This window comes from Clarias gariepinus, chromosome 22 (genome assembly GCF_024256425.1).
Source record: "Clarias gariepinus isolate MV-2021 ecotype Netherlands chromosome 22, CGAR_prim_01v2, whole genome shotgun sequence".
Taxonomy (NCBI): domain Eukaryota; kingdom Metazoa; phylum Chordata; class Actinopteri; order Siluriformes; family Clariidae; genus Clarias; species Clarias gariepinus.
The window spans coordinates 2,113,593-2,131,304 of NC_071121.1; the positions used below are offsets into that span (position 1 = coordinate 2,113,593).

The following is a 17,712-nucleotide window of genomic DNA, read 5'->3' on the forward strand; positions in this document are numbered from 1 at the left end:
AACAAATCAGCAGGGTTAGGACCTAGTTTCATGTTGCAACAACTACCATGTCCACACACACAGCGGGTAAACATTCAGCAAGAGAAAAAAAAAAAAGCTGACTATTTCCTCTCTGTCCCAATGTAGGCGTTTCTGTGGCGCATCTACAGTCAAAAACATGATGGGGGGGGAAAGAAGGGGAAAAAAGAACAACCTTGAAAACATTGAATACTGTGCACTGAAGTGTACGCCGTATACGAGTTATCTAAAAAGTCCTACCATTAGTCTCACACACACAAGAATCCTAACAAACTGAACTGCAAAAAAAAAAAAAAAAAAAAAAAAAAAAGTTTGCTTACACTCTTGCCAGACAGGCTGCATCGGGAGCAGCTGAATGTTGTGTATTTTTTTTTGTTGTTTTTGTTACTTTTTATTATTATTATTATTTTTAACAGTAAGCCGTCCTAAAATGACAGAGTGAGGTACGAGTGTGACGTTGCAGTATTCCGGGTTTATTTTTTTTTTGTTGTTTTTTTTTTGTTTGTTTTTTTTTATTAACCGTGTTTGTAGCAGCATTAAAGTTCTGAGAAACTCAGTCGCTGGATCGATCGGCGTTCCCTGACTCGGAGTTTTACACACACACAAAAAGTAAAAAATAAATCTGAAACAGACTGAACAGTAGCAAATGGCGCCATCCTGTGGGAAAAAAAAAAATAATCCACTACTCGCCATCTGTGATGAAAAGTTAACTGATGGATGCAAATGAAAAAGAGAACAAAAATACTATCTTTCGGTCCTAAAGTCTTGAGATTCAGAATTTGACATTTCAGTTTGGTTTATCTCCCGAAAAGTCTGATGTTTTGTTTCATTTACAGCTAATGCATAAAAACACAAATGAAAAATACAATATGCATTTGGAGGGATCGGGGTTAGCATTACACCTTACAGCGCGGTTTTTAAAATACATCGGCGGGAACAGATGGGAATACGGTCTTAGATCACGGTTTCATCAGAATCGTTAAAAAATAAAATTGTGAATAGAAAGGTAGCTTAACTTTTATTCTAGTTTTAGTACAATTTTCTAATCTCTTGACGACAGGACAAAAACGGGGAAAAAAAAATCTGAAATTTCTGACACATCGTCCAACTCCACACGCCTCGTCCCTCCTCGGTTTTGTCCTCTGCATGCGTTTAAATCTCTTTCTGAAAACGAACCGAGTCAGGAGTAAAACAGATCCACGACTCCAACAGAGATAAAAATGGATCGATGCGGTGTCACAATGAACTGGTATCCGTTACGCTCACACACACACACACAAAAACATGTACACAAAGCCCTTTCCACCACCATATTCCTTTTAGAAAAAAATAATAATAAATCACCTACAAGCCAAAAAGTTAAGTACTGACCCCCTTCCTCTAAAAGTAGGTTGATTCACCTTTGTCTAGAGAACGTGAACAAGTTTTCGTTAAAAGCAAAAAAAACTTTTTTTTTTTTTTTAAACCTGCATCAGAGGAACTCTTTGTCCAGTATATTGACATGACCAGAGAGAGAGAGAAAGAAAGAGACATGGAGTCTGTGTTCAACATACAAGCACAAATGCATGCATGTACACACACACACACAGTATGAGAGTCTGTCCGTTTGTTTTCCAGTGGTGGTATAAAGAGAGAGAGAGAGAGAGAGATGCACTGTAGTGTGCTCTGTGCTGATGGAGGATGAGCGAGAGTGGATTTGGATTTCTTTGTCAGGGTGTGTTTTGTTTTTTTTGCGAGATCGCAAAAAAAAAAAAAAGGAAAAAAAAAATCCAGCTGTTTTATAGTTTGAACCGGGAAGTGACGAGATTGAGATATGAGGTAGCACTGATTTGCTGCTCTACTGTTCCTCCTCTTCCTCCTCCTCCTCTTCTTCCTCTTCCTCCTCCTCAGAAGACTTGGATGGCTGCTCTTCTTTCTCCTGTGAGGATGAGGGGAAAAAAAGGTAAACAAGTCTTAATTTTTTTTAATATAGTTAAACATTTAAAATGTAAGAAAAAGAAAATATTCAAATAAGTAATATAATTTTTTTTTATTGTACAACATAGAAAACCTTTAGCAGGGGGCAAAAAAAATAAATTACATTAAGTAGTATAATCAATACTTAATTTAAATGGCAATGTCCAGCCATGAGCATAACAGTGTGCAAAGTTTGTACTAATGAGTGTAAATGTGCACTGATGTGTAACGTGCTGAGTGAGTGGTGTACGAGTGGGAGCAGATAAGGGGGTTTAGTCCACATACACATTTTATAGAAAAACACACACAGCCCAAGAACACATCTTAAACAAGGGTGCCAATAATTGTGGAGGGTGCTGTATAAAATAAAATAAAAAGTAAAAAAAAAAAAAAAAAAAAAAAAAAAAAAAAAAACATACAGACGGCCTAAATAAAAACACTATGGGAAAAGAAAAATAGTTTGATGTATATTGTATTAGTGTGTGTGCAATATAACAATAATAAAAAAAATACTCAGATTAACTATTATTGATACATTTGTGATTGAGTGTCGATTCATGTACATTTAAATTTCGCGTTTGCCTTTGAGGTGGTAAAATGTTGCAGTTCCTTTATGATCCTACAGGTGGTGCTCTCAACTGTTCTCTCACACACATTGCCAGGCAGAACATCACTGCTACTCGCTGAGCGTTATTACACCGCACGTGGGACGAGGTGTGAACAGGGTCCAAAGTGTCTCATTTCCAGGGCGGAGTACTTTGATACTTTCATGTATCAAGATTATATAAATAAATTTTATAATCCCTGTATATAACCCAGATAAAATACATAAACAACCATCATGTGGAGGGAAACAAGCTAGGGGCGGGAATCTCTACAAGATTTCTCTACAATTTCTCGGTATAATCCTCTGATACACTAATGCACTTATCGCCACGTTTCACTAGAGCTTGGACACCAAGGTAGAACGTTCTCCCAGTATGTCGGAACCGTGATCGGACTGAAGGGGTCATACGGGCGTACATGCACTTTAAGCTGTTTGGACTGAAATGTGTGTTAGGAGAGTGTGTACACAACCACTCTACAATGATAAAGAGCCGCCCTGTGATTTTCTTTTCATTTATTAAAATAAGATGCCCCTTCTGAAATCAGGCCAATCGCAAATGCCTGTCGAAGGGCCAGGGGTAGCTCAGTGGTTAAGGCAACGGACTACGGTTCAGAAGATCCCAGGTTCAAACCCCACAACCACCAAGTTGCCACTGTTGGGCCCTTGAGCAAGGCCCTTAACCCTCAACTGCTCAGATGTATAATGAGATAAAAATGTAAGTCGCTCTGGATAAGAGCGTCTGCCAAATGCCTAAATGTAAATGTAAATGTGTTGCCACACCACAAGAGGCCGCTCCTACTATAGTTGATTGGTGTTTTAGCAAAGAACCGCCCCAAGTGAGAAGAAAGCTGTCGGCCATTGTTTTTCGACGCTGGAGCAAAATGTCGCCTAAGCCAGTGTGGTGTACAGTTGTTGGGTGTAATAGCGAAGTCATCATTCACTACCGACATCTGAGCCGCTGAGGACGCAGTGGCTGAATTTTGTTTTTGAAGCCAACGTCCCCGCTGATCTACCTAAATGCGTTTATGTTTGCGCTAATCATTTTTTACCAGACTGCTTTATAAACGCGGGTCAATATAAAGCTGGTTTTACTAGGAAGCTGCTCCTGAAAAAGGGATCTGTACTAACGCTTCGTGTTCCTGCTTCATCTTCACCAGGCTCAGTGAGTGTGATTTCTTTTTCTATGAATCTTTGCAGATCGCCTTTTCTAGGAATCATGATGAGTGCGGAGTGTAAGTTAACTTACACTCTCATACAACATGGTTATGTCGTCTTCTCTATAATTCCTATTTGCACGTTTATAATAAACAATGCATTATGGTGATTGTCTAGTTGCAAACTGTGTACGTAGTCAGAAAGCTTTATTATGCTTACCTTTGTAACGCTAGATGGTTTATAACGGTGTCTGTCAATGATTAAGAAGTCATGTAAACACATAACGTTCGTATCTCTCTCAGTACGCTACTTACCCTATGTTAGCTTCTCCGCTCTTGTTGTTGCTCGCGGCAGCGTTACAGCCCGTTAATTCATGCCCATGCAGTGATGAGAAAGACAAACGGGTCGATGCATGTTCTTTTAATTTCTGCGTTGTCAGGCGATATTACAAACTCCCGGGTGGGTTCCGTACTTAAATCAAACCAAAAACTTAAGAACAGGCTCAATATTCCAGCGTTTTTGCACTTTGGACTGCATTACCCACAAAGCATTGCTGAGGGTCTCTTTGGGAGTGACGGAGATGGACACGATCAAGAATGCGTCCATCAGAGGGACAACATGTTAGATGTTTTGGAAATAAAGTCGTAGAGCCCAGATTGAGGTGGTTTGGACATGTTCAGAGGAGAGATTGTGAAGGATGCTGCGGACGGAACTGCCAGGCAGGAGGTCTAGAAGAAGACCCAAGAAGACATTTAATTGATGTAGTGGACAGGGATATATGGACGCAGACACAGATTGGCTGTGGGGACCCCTGAAAGGGAGCAGCCGGAAGACACGAATGATATCGATTCACCATTCATCTGCGACTCGTTATTTAAACTCGATCCAAATCAGTAAAGTGTGAGTAAAGTGTATAAATCAAACAAAATTAAAAATGTGGTCCATCAGAAGGAAACGAGCAATAAATAAAACAGTATTACAGAAGGGCAGGTGAAGCGCTACAGTTTGAGTTCAAGTTCTTGTTTATCTTTGCAGGGGGAAGAAAAAAAAAAAAAAAAAAAAAAAAAACGACACACCCAGTATGTGAAAACCGAACACATGCAAATAAGATTGAAAGCAGAGAACCTAACTGAAAAACACACATTTAGAAAAGAAAAAAAAAAAAAAAAGGAAAAAAAAAAAAATACATAAAAAGCCACGAGGTTCCTGCAGTTGAAGTGAATCTGAACCAGGAGCACACCAGGTATTGCGCAACCACCGCGTATGAATCAACGGTTCGGAAGGAAATGCCCATCGAATTTGTGGCTTGAATCAGATGAGTGTTGGATTTTCATGAGCTAAATATCTGTGTGACTCAGGCGCAGAGATGTGTGTGTGTGTGTACTTTTGCTGGAGGCTTGTTTAAAATGACTGGACATGGAACAGTACCAAACCCGCTGTGCCAGGGCCGTGCCTCATGTGAGAGGAATGTGTGGAGCGGGGGAAAAAAAAATTATAAAGGAAGAGAAGGGAAAGGGGCGGGGCTAGAGGTTTACTCACAAAATGAGTTGTGTGTGAATGAGTGTGCGCGTGTGTGTAAAATTACTAGACATGAAGGTTCCGTTCAAATTTAATAGCCTCAATGGACAACATGAGCTTCTGTGTGTGCATGTGAGAGAGAGAACTAGAGAGAGAGAGAGAAAGAAGGATACAGATGGAATGAGACCAGATGAAGCAGAAACAGAAACAAAACGGAGTGAAAAACAAAAACGCCACATGAAATCCCCTTTTTCTGATAAGAAGCCAAATGCAAATTTTTTTTTTTTTTTTTTTTTACCCGCCACCCATTCCAACGATCTCACACACCATCATCAGTGGGGGTATTTCCATTGCATAACTAATGCTGTTCACTAAATCAGACTTAGTGGACATATCCTACGCAGTCACGCTTTAATCTCGAATCCCATGATGCTTTGCAGCAGATATGTACAAATAAAACCCGCTGGAGAATCAACACTGACGTTAATTCTATAAAATCATAACAATGAACCAAAGTTCAACACGGTGGGTGTAAATAGTAATTATAATAATAATGAATATTGAGAAAAAGATACCCCATAAGTGTTATGTAATCAGGCTCTAGTACATGTATAACATATACAGGAGGAGTCCTCCAGTGTCGGAGGTTTTCACACCCTCACACCTCGTGGTTTCTCAGTCAGGTGACGAGCCGCATCTACCGCCTTAACTTCAGTAGAGACGCTGCTGACGAAAGCGCCACGTTTGTTGCGAGTGAGGTCGTGTTTAGATGAACTACAGCACTAAATACGACCTTTTTAAACGAAGACGAGCAGAAGAGGAACAAGAACACTTCCTGACCAACAGTTAGGAAAAATAAATAAAATAAAATCATTCATATCCACGCAGCAAGGTCATGTGATCAGCAGGGTTCTGTACACTCCAGAAGAAGAATAAAGCGCGGTCAGAGGTCACGCTTTCATACCTACTGGAACTCACCTCGGCTTTGAAACGCGAGAACTATCGAGTACTCTGATCATTATGGAGACCTTCGGTCCCGGTGTTTTTGTGCGCACACACACACCTGTAGATAAAGTGTCTAAACTCTGTGTGAACTGATTATCGGGCCGGTGATCAACAGGCGGTGTGTGTTTGATGAGGAACAGGAGGGAGGACTTACTGCTTTCTTGGGTCTTCCTCTGCGTTTTCCCCCTGCAGACGCTGTCGCAGCAGCTGCTTTCTGAGAACGAGAGAGAGAGAGAGTCAGGCAGTGTGAAGGAGACAGTCACATAGGTGAGTGTGTGTGTGTGTGTGTCACTGAGAAAGGGAAAGAGACACACAGATGAAGAGTCACAGTGAGAGTGAGAAAGAAAAAGAGTGAAAGAAAGAACAAACCAGGGGTGAGAGTGAGTGAGATTCATAGGGAAAGTCAGAGAAAGTTAGACACACAAAGAGACACACAGATTAATTCAATCCTTCGCTCACTCAAGTTTACAGTGAACTAAAACTCGTGTTGAATCTTCTGAACTCTTTAAACAGTGAATGACTCGGTCATAATATAGAAAGAATGACTGCAGTGTGTGTGTGTGTGAGAAAGATACTCGACTGAAACAGGATGCTAGTACAGTGCAAGAAGCCAATAATCACCACTTTAGTGTTGTGTGTTCAGAAAGAAAAAAATCTAACCACTAGAGGGTGGTGTTCTGTGAGCAAGTGTGTGTGTGTGTGTGTGGGCACTCAGCCAGAGGGCAGTGGGTTCGTTGGCTATTATGTTAGAAACGGACATGAACTGCACACAGGCCACTCCAGTTCATTGGCCACCTGGTTTGAAGCACAGAGACAGCTGGCAGACCCACAACACACACACACACTAAGATCGCGCAAGGGTGTAGATGTGTATTGTGTGCAGAAGAAGAAGTGAAGGGGGTCAGCGGTCGTCATGACGACGCTGGATGGAAAGAAGCAAACCGAACGCGTGCGCACGCTCGTGTATGCGTGCGTTTGTTAGAGGCGGAGGGTGTTGCCATGGAGACGGCACCTCCATCATTGCACCTGCATCATGCAAAATGCCACAGGAAGCCATGGTGAGACAGGAAGTGGGGAGAACCGACCATCCTGGTTTCGTTTTAATGTTTACAACTCGGCAGCTGTAAATCTATCGTAAGCACGCGAGCGTGTTTTGTAACGGCGCGGAGCGAGAAACGAGCCGCGTGACGGGCGAAGCAGGACCATGTTGAAGGGTGGGGTGAGAAACTGTCTCAGGTAAATTTGGAAATAAAAGTCACTCTGGTCAGATCTAAAATAAATATTTTATATATATAAATATATATAAAAATTACCAAAACTGGGAACCTGTGTGTTTGTTGAGGTTTAAGACGTTCATACATTTTAAAATCAGTATTGTGTACGGACCAGTGGGACGCAACACTGGTGGTCCAGCTAGGTTGTGTTTCAAAACATCAATGTGGTGAGTCATGAGTATTAAAGACTACTTGTAGCATTTATTTAATGCTGTGTGGCTCGTTTTGCATCATGTTGTGTACAAAACGATTCTTCTTCGCTTTACTGTCAAGCTTCTGCTCCCGGTCCTGTAGGTGGCGGTATCGCCACCCATCAACCAAAAATCTTTTTAATCGGGCAGTTCTCATAGACGTCAAGCTAGCGATAAATAGATAAAAAGGCGTGGTACAGATGATTGACCACCTGGATGTTGGGGGCGTCAACAGCAAACGCCCGAGAGAATTTCTTCAAAATAGAGGCAATCAAAATTTACACAATTCAGCTGAGATTAATGCCAATCACTAAACATTACATAAGTTGTATATTCCTAAAGCAATGTTAGCTTAGTAACTGGGCAAGTTCTAACTAAAGTTAGTATTTTTTTCAATTTTTTAATTTCCATTTCTCAGTCACGAGCGGTCGTACAAGCATTTCACTGCATATCGCACCGTGTATGACTGTATGTGACTAATAAAATTTGAATTGGAAAGTGCTGGGAGGATGGAAACAAGTTGGTAAAACTACCGAGGTAAACTACTCAAATTTGTTCAAGGGTAAAAGTTAAAAAGTGAGTGGAAACTTGAGTCCAATTCAAAATGTCAAAAATATTTTGACTTGAACATTAAACCAACAAAAAAACAAAAATTTTAGCTAAAACTTCTCTTCTTTCCTTCAATTTCACTCACTTTGCCTTTAGGTCCTGTGGAGCTCGCCTTGTTTTTGCTGCCCTTTGGTCGTCCTCGGGGCCTCTTCGGCGTCGGGGAACCACTGGGCTCCTGCTGTAGAAGGAAAAAAAAAAAAAATCAAATAGAATTTAAGTAAAAATTATTCTTGTTGAATTTCAATTTAGCATGGGGCTAAAACCACCACTTTAAGTTTGTATACAACTTCGAAAGAACATTTTAGAAACTCATTAACTCATTATTTACAAACTCATTGTATAATTTAGGTTCAGCATGTTTCCTGCCTTATTTTTTATTGTTGATTTGCAGTATGTACATTTCTTAAACTAAACCAAATGTAGTTATGCAAAATAAGAGCGACAAAAATACATATTTGGATTTATCCTATTTTGCATAATTACATTCGGTTAAATGTAACCGAATGTAATTATGCAAAATAAGATAAATCCAAATATGTATTTTTGTGGCCAACATTTATAATCATTAATAAAATACTTTCATGGTAATGTTATTTGTTTAAAATAATGGTAAAAAAGTTTTATCCAAGATTTTTTTTTTAATTACTTGTACTACTATTTTAACTTTCTGTACATTGGGATAAATATTGTGCATCGCGTGACACGCCCTTCAACACTACCCATGACGTCCACTTCCGGTCCTGTCTCGCACGCAACTCTCGTACTTTGGGGGTTTTAAATCATGTCATTGAACAAGATCTGCGGTTTGAGCTTCTGTTTATGATCAAAGTGTTGTCACGAACACAGTGAAAACACGTGGTTTAACCCCGACCCATACTGACGCACTTCAACGCTTCATCACCACCTCGTCCGTGTAAATACGGACATTTAAACATAGTCGCTTCCTCAAGGTGGTGTTATGCTTCTTATTTTTGTTTTAGGGTGAGCACCGGTTACCATGGAGAAGCGTTGCGGAGTAAACAGGAAGACGATGTGTGGCACGAGCAAGCTGAAACTCCTGCCATCGTGTTACAGCAGCCCTCTCTCCGTGTTGCTCGAAGTCAGCTTCCTTTCTTCGATGTCTCAAGTTGCTTTTAAGCCTCTTTTATTGTTTTAAGAATGAACTCGGTTTATTCCAGCGCTTACATCACATACCTCTGAAGTTCACTGCAAGTTTGTGTGTAACATGTTACCGGTGTGGGAGATACTTAACTGTAATTTAACACACCAAACAAATACAAAAGAATTTAAAATCAATATCTAATGAAGATGATTAATATCATGAATTACACTAAAACTGTACATGGGTTTCTGCAACTAGCAGCAAAGTCTTCGCGGTTTGATTTTCGTAGTTATGAAACGAAAACACTTTAAATATTGTTTTATAGCTTTACATAAAAACATTTTTTTTAAATATTGGACAACTTTGCTGAAACATTGCGATATTAAACGCATCTAGTAAGCCATGTTTCAGTTTATATGTAAACAGTGTATTATAATGTTATACAGACGAGGTGTAAGCTGTTGGTATTTTTGCACATCCTGCATCATGATAAATAAAAATAGGTAAGACGATACTAGTTTTCCAATTTTTGATAGTGAATCCCACCCGCTAGTTTCATTTTTAAAAACTAGAAAGTTAAGAGATTGTGTTGTGATTTTAAAGTTTTTCATGCAAAAGTCATTTGCATTGTTATACAGAAAATTAGTTGAGACGAATCATGTCCTTTTTTGCGAAAGAAAGTAACTTAATTTTCAAATCCGAGCCATGATTTACTTTCATTTATTTCCAGCTATTGTGTCGATACCGTCGCTAGCTATAAATGCTACTCAAGATATGTTGTGTAACTTAATACAAACATTGAGAATGTTATGATTACTTAGATGAAGTTTAAGAGCAAGTTAACTTGTAGAATGTCCTCATGAACATCTTATGTAGACCACAGGATCCATCCACTTGAACAAAGCGATAAGCACACACACAAAACACAGCGTTCCATCCAGGTTTTTTGGAATCGATGGAGTGTGTTTTGCCGTATGTAATCTTTCAACAGGAAGACTTTGTTACAAACACAAAGAAAGCAGTGTTCAAGGTCAGAGCAACTGACACCGGCTGCTACTTTAAGACCAACAGGTGGCACAGAACTCTCAGCTGCCAAATTCCTCCAAGTGCATCAGGCACGGCGAAGGAAAGCGGAGACCTGATTCAGGCGAGGTCAGCGGGGCCGAGACGGGAGGAAGAGGAAGGTCCTGGGGAAGCGTGGTCAACAAAAACACGGCTGTCGCTCAATGTGCAAGTGAAAGGGTTCATCGTGGATTAATACAGAAATACAAAGCAGGGCTGGACGAGGTGACTATATTAAAAATCACTTTGTGATCAAATCGTCTATATTTCATACAGAAATTTATATATATATATATTTTTAAGTTTCCTCTTTCTGTTTTAGTACTTTTATGTACATGTAAAGTAAAGCTGAAGGTTTTTTTTCCTCCACGCAACACTTTGTGTGGAAACTAATTTACTATATATTTGCGTTGGTTTTCGAATTATTAGTCAAGTTTTTCTTCTTCCGGATTTGACAAAACTCCGGTCCAGTAGGTGGCAGTAACGCTGACAACATACGGTGTGCATTTTCTGCAAAAGCTGCTGTTAATTTTTAAAATATGTCAATGTTAGAGAATTTAACATTTTGAAAACTGATTCAGAATAAAAAGAGCATAGCTCTAGTAAATAAAAGGTGCTGAAAAGTGTTAACTTTTTATAGATTTTTAGCTACACTTACATTTAATAAATATAGTGTCAATTTTCTTTTATTGCCTAATTGAAGTACTTGATAAACTAGTAGTGGGACATGGATTAAGATTTCTGGCCGTTCCTATTGCTGAACTCTACGCTTCAGGATCGAAAAGAAAAATTGCAGGCACACTTCAGGTTCACCTGGCTTCATAAGTAGAGCATATTTTACACACATTCATTTTGTAAAAAATAAGCGTAAATGTGGAGGATTTCTTAGGACGCCGTCTAAACCCCTTAAACTATGGGAACTGTGGCTAGTTTACAGAAACAGGCTAGCTAGCATGCAGCTTATGTAAGAGAACTTGCAGATTTGTCTTAATAAACTGCATCCATATAATACTGATTATTCCAAAATCCCAAATGTTTTGCAACAAGGCTTCTGAAAACAGTACACCATTATATTTAAAATAAATTTTATTATACAAAAAGTTCTATTATTTCGCAAGTTCCAAAAGCGCGTCCGTGTGCTTGTATAAACGGTTTAGTCCTAACTTACATACACGAACGCGCACAGGCATGCTCATGACTACAAACCGCTACAACAGGAACCGCTAGCTAGACGAGTAAGCACGGTGACTAATCACACACTCATAAGGAGTTGTATAATTAAACTGATTGAACGGATGATGTTCTTAAATCTTTGATGGATTACAGATAAGTAGCAGCAGTGGTGATGGTGGTGATGACTCACAAATAGTAAACAGTGCCATAGCACCCAAATGAACAACTAAACAACTCAGGAACGGAAATATTTATGATTAAAACCTTACACAACAACTGTAACAGAGCACGGCAACGACTTCCGCAGCTGTTGTTTACGAGCGACGGCTGATAAACCGATGCCCTGCGAACTTTTACTGTAACTTTTACAAGCGTGCCGTTAAATATTAACGTAACGGCTGCTTGCTTAGTCATAAAGAGAGATTTGTCCGTTCACCTCCTAAATGTTCCACTCTAGCAAGCCATGACTCGTACACTGCATACTGTTTTTATTACAAGTTGATTTTGCAAAACTGTATTATACATTAGTTCCTTTGCACTACAAGTTTGCGTTTGTTACTTTAAACCCGACACACACAAATTCAAAATGTAGTTTTTTTATTCAACACCCACCAACACCACTTAAAGTCTTGAACCTGAGGTCATGCGGTACAACCTCAACACCCAATCAAAACAGAAAAGGTGAAAGTCGTAAAACTAAGGCTTGACGATCAGTTATTATTATTATTTATATTATTTTAAAACTATCAGTTGAGAGAAGTTAATTTAATTGTGGATTAACTTTAACTTGTTACTAGATGTAATGCCAACTTTGCAAAATACTTTATATATTTATTTCAATATATAACCAGAAAAAAATGTTTAGTACAAACTTCTCTTTTTTTTAATGAGTTTATTATTGACTTTATTGATTTTTAACAGCAATATTCAGTAAAAATATATAAAATACATAAAATTTTGTTTTGCTGGGTGTCGGGTTGTATGTGCCAAAAAGAAGCAGGTGCAACCGTCAAAGAATTGCATGTGGTTCTGAGTAAAACTTGGTAGGGAATTTCCTTATAAAATTGTACCCAAGACTAAAGGGTCCTGCAATCTCTCATCACATCAGACTGACTTTTTATTTCATCAATAACTGAGTTTTATAGTTTTGTTTTTTTAAGGTCATCCTTGCTCTACAGCAGTTATTTGCATGTGCACAAGTCTTTTTTTTTAATTATTTTTTTTTTACAGTACGGTAGATATAAACATTTCCAGATAAACAGTTTGGAAGATTGGTAGATCGCATGAAAAACTGTACATCATGATGCATCTTAAACTAAGAACATATTCGATAGGAGAGCAGATGGGCAAAATGGACACAAACCCATTTCCCAAGCAGCTAGTGGATGTGAGTTTGAATCCGCTTAACTCCGAATCCCGGGTTCGATTCCCGCATCGGGTCTGTGTGCACAGAGATTGCATCTTCTCCCTGTGCTTAAAGGGGTTTCCTATGGGGTTCTCCGGTTTTTACCTCCCACAGTCCAAAGACATGCAGATTAGGTTGATTGGCGTTTCCAAATTGGCCGCAGTGTGTGACCGTTGATTAGAAGTTCTACCACGGTCGTACAAGATGGGAATACATTAGTTGGACTAGAGGTTCCTAGATGGTTGGACGTAAACATAAATAAAGCGGTGACCAGACCCCTCCGGTAGATTCAGGTGTATTTGGGTGAAGAACACATTGTACATGTATGCTAAGCAAATCAGTGCTCACAACGCCATTGACGGACCAGAAGCCTTGCTTCTTGCAAAAAAGGATGTGAAATAAAAATATTTATATTAAAATAATAAATCAGAAGAAAGATATTGCCTTTATTTCAATTATATACACTATGGAGCAAAATGTCTATGAAAATGCCTGAAGCTCAATTTTAAGACATGTTGAAGTGTGGCTTTGGGGAATCAGGTTTATTTATTCATCAACTCTTACCATGCTATGTATAAGGTTGATAGTATAAAATTTTTGAAATAGAACTGTTGTGGATTGCATAAAGCCACAAATTATGCAAGAACTAACCCTAAAACTGCTTTAACAAGGTTGGGGAGAAAATGTTTAAAAATTATTTTTACATGAAGTTGCTTTTTGTCCTAGATTTGTTTGTAAATGGATTGATAATATTTTTTAAATCATCATACCGACAAATGACCACGCCCAGATCAGAAGAATCTAGTGATTAATTCTCTGTACACAGGAACTCAATGTGCTTCGTCATACCTCCGGGTTCTTTTTGGGTCTTCCTCTACCCCTCTTCTCCGCTCCGCCCTTCTCTTTAGTAGAGACGGCGCCCTTGTCCTTGGCAGTCTCGCTCATGGTCTCTTGCTGATGTAAAGAAAAAACAGGGAAGAAAAAAAAAGCTTGGATCAAAGTTCATCAAATCAAAGTGCAGTGGTTTAAACCACTGCAAACTAGGAACAACAAGATCTGGGGGGAGGTGAGATAAAACAAGTCTACCTTCCCCTGCTTTGGTTTATTTCCAGCAAATGAAAAGCAGCTCAGTTTTGTTGAGGTCATGTGACAGACACAACCCTTTAAGAACTAGTTTGTCATCAGGGTACATTTTGGACTACAAATGCTACTGCTACTTCTATCAGCGCTCATAAAATTAGCAATAAACACCAGTTTCCCTAGCAACCGTACACACCCAAGCAATAAAACCGCCTCTGCCGTATCCCACAGATCATAAGGTAAACTCTGGAACACGATCCCTTCCTTTCCTTCTCCATATTCTTCCAGTCATTCTTCTCTACAAGTTCACATCTTCACTTCATCTGGCCAAAGAATCCCCCCGCCCCTTCTTGAGAGTTCCCAGTGGTTTGCATTTTGAGGTAAATATTCCATATTAATATTTATGAAGCCGTCTACTGAGTGTACACCACACCATGCCCAAGTGTTCCTGACTGGGTTAGATGTTATGAAGGGGTCCATCATCTCCTTTAGGCGTCTCTGGTACTTTGCTGCTCATTCATTCTTTTTAAGAATGGACCAAATGGTTGACTTGGCCACGACCCCCCGCCTCTCTCTGACAGAGTCATGGTCGCTGTGTTTCTTCAGATATTGAGAGTTCCCATGAACAGCTACCAAATGAAAATTCAACAATTGTTACCCTGACCTGCCATTGAATACCCAAGACAGTGGCCACAACTGATTAATAGGCAATTTGATGGCCAATTAGTTATGTTTGAGACGGGGAAAATGGACAGACTTCATGAACTGTTTTATCACATCATCAGAACATGTTTTAACCTTTTTAAATGTAGGAGTCTTCAGTCTATATAAGGTAAATTATTTTTTTCCCTTACCTTTAACGACAGCACATTTGTGCAAATAATGTCTGTAGTTGGAGACCTTTTTTGACCACATTTCTAGAATCTGTTTATTGTATTGCATTTCATTTGTATCATTATTCCATAACTCCCCCCTATAGACTATATCTGCACTATATGTACTATAATAAAGGTACATGTATAAAAATCTAAAAGATATAAAGTTAATTATGATTTTTAGGCACAGACAAAGCACTGAACAAAACAGCAATGAAATCCAATATACACTTTAAGAAACAAACACTACTCAATGGGGACACACACACCAAACACCCCCCACCATACACACACAAACATACTACCCCCACCAAACACTATATACAAAACACCCCCCACCTTACAAAAATAAACTACATCCGATAAGTATTTTACATTAGAGTCGTTTTGGGTTAAATTGTTTAAAAAAAAAAAAAAAAAAACATGCATAATCTGGATGTTCTCTAAAACCCTGGAGCACAGATCTGGACCCTGCAGAGGCTCAGCAGTGAGTGCACGAGACAAACACAGGAAGGTGAGCTGAGGGAGCTAGCATTAGCCGGCTGCTAGCTAATAACCTGCTGTGTGTTTGTTTACAATACAACACAGAATAGCGCCGAGTATTAAACCCTCAGAGCGTGCGATTCAGCCCCTGAAATCATTTACCGGCGGTGGAGTTTTTACCCCCCGGGGGCAAAAACGTGCAGAATTAAAACCGCGATAATGTCACAGAGTTAAAGAGCAGAAACGGTAAATACCTCCGCGCGCGCGCCTTTAACTAGAGGGGGTTTAAGTAGAGCTGCGGAACCCCCCCCCCTTCTCCCCCGCCCCCACACACCGCCCCCTCCTACCGCTACTACGGAAGCCCAGGAGGTACAAGACACAGGAGGGGGATTAAGAGAGAGGGGGGAGACGCGAGACGGAAATTCGAACACGCAACATGTGCAAAGAAAACTGGCGCGCAAACAAAGAACAATAACTAGAGAGCACAGAGCAGAGATCTCACAGCAGGACGAAATCATCCACAAACACATACAATTAAAATAAAGAAATAAAAATGGAAGCCTTCAAAAATATATGCACCCCGTCCTTATCTAAAAGGGGCACTTTTTTTTTTTTAAGTCTTAAAGCTTAAGGCACAGGAAATCCTCTAAAAGCACAACAAAGTCAACTCAAGCATTAATCTTACTGAAGCACAGGATAAGTGCTTTAGTGAGTAATAGCTATTAAATGTTAGGATTTAATGATTAAAAAAAGTAAATGAAAAGTAAACTATGCTTTTTTTTAATAGTATCATTTTTTCCCAAAGTATCAACTTTTTTTTTACAAAACCAAACTTTACATATAATATACAAAAGCATAACATATCTAAAAAAAATAATAATCACCCTTGTGAAAGGGTAAAAAAAATTGAAAAACAGATTAGTTATTAATTAACCAAAAACTCAAGGTGATGCATAGTATCCAAAAAAATATACAAAACATCAAAAAGAGTTCTGAATAAACAAAGGCGCAAAATGTAACTTTGTAGAATACCAAGTAACAATTTAAATGCAAAGGATTTAAAGCACACAAGAATGACCAGGAGCAGTGCCTAAAACAAAAAACCCGCCACCAGCAACACCACAACAACAATGTCCGACTGCATCACTTTAATTCCCTGGTAATTCACAACAACAACAAAAAACATTTAACTCAAAGCTGCACGAATTTTCAAACATACAAATAAAAGAGATTAGATTGCGGATTAAATTCTGGTGTTTCATAATAAATAATAGATCACAATGAGCGGAAATTACAATGAAACCCGTCGTCGCGCTTTTTCCGACTCGACCCTGATCAGTCATATTACTCCAAGTCTAAAGCCAATAAAAGTCCCCAAGCTTTAAAAAAAAAAAAAAAAAAATCCCAAACCTCATAGACGTGAATATGAAACTTTAAAACGTGCACTGAAAAACAAGGTGAAGAAGACACTGAGAGAGTTACCTTGCGCTTGTGAGCAGAACGCAGTGCGGCTTTGGGATCTCCAGCGCGCAGGAAGCGTGCAGTGTTCAAGTGAGTGAGAGAAAAGGCGCCTTCAGGCCATTTTAAAGGGGCTTCCTTCTGAGCGAAAGAGTGCAATCAGGGGGAGGGAGCCAAAAAGGGAGGATGGGAAGGAGCTCTGCCTTGTGTTACAAAGTGGGGGAGTTAGATTAGATTTAAACAATGCTCAATATTATTGTTTATCAAATCATAAACACACAAATACTACACAGTCAAACTACCCCTACCCATATGCCCCCCCCCCCAAAAAAAAAGACAGAACCATATAAATGTATATATATATATATATATATATATATATATAAAAAACATTCCCACTTCCACTGGAACTAACAAGTCCAAACCTGCTCCATCACACTGCTTCTCTGCATGGAGGATTGACAAGGTTGGAATGGAAAAAGGAAAACTCAAGAGCACCTCAATCCCATGCGACGCCGACATACTCAATCTCAGAACAGCAGGGCACATTTTTGCTTTTTTTTTTTTCTGAATGAACAGTATAAGCAACAGCAAAGAAAACACAACACACACACACACACACACACTTGGACCTTTAATCAGTATCTTTCTCTAAGAAACATGGATAGAGTACACCTTTACAATGGATTTAAACTGAAGACATGAACTGTATTACTTTTAAGAGTACATTTTTACCACAGT

At 39.2% G+C, this 17,712-nt stretch overlaps 1 protein-coding gene across 1 annotated transcript; it reads right to left on the minus strand.

The window, feature by feature from the left end:
• Positions 1-379: 379 nt before the first annotated feature.
• Positions 380-17,493, minus strand: LOC128510317 (bone sialoprotein 2-like). Its single transcript, XM_053482523.1, has 6 exons — positions 17,371-17,493; positions 16,996-17,112; positions 13,925-14,029; positions 8,419-8,511; positions 6,414-6,473; positions 380-1,936 (listed from the first exon to the last, which is right to left on the minus strand). Exons 1-6 carry the CDS (start codon positions 17,491-17,493, stop codon positions 1,856-1,858), a joined length of 579 nt encoding a protein of 192 aa, XP_053338498.1. The 3' UTR covers positions 380-1,855.
• Positions 17,494-17,712: the final 219 nt, after the last annotated feature.

Coding starts and splice junctions, on each gene's coding strand:
- LOC128510317 (XM_053482523.1), bottom strand. CDS start 17,493: ATGTCGGCGTCGCATGGGATTGAGGTGCTCTTGAGTTTTCCTTTTTCC. Junction 14,030..16,995: donor GTTCTGCTCACAAGCGCAAG/GTAACTCTCTCA, acceptor TCTTTACATCAG/CAAGAGACCATGAGCGAGAC. Junction 1,937..6,413: donor GAGGAAGACCCAAGAAAGCA/GTAAGTCCTCCC, acceptor TCATCCTCACAG/GAGAAAGAAGAGCAGCCATC.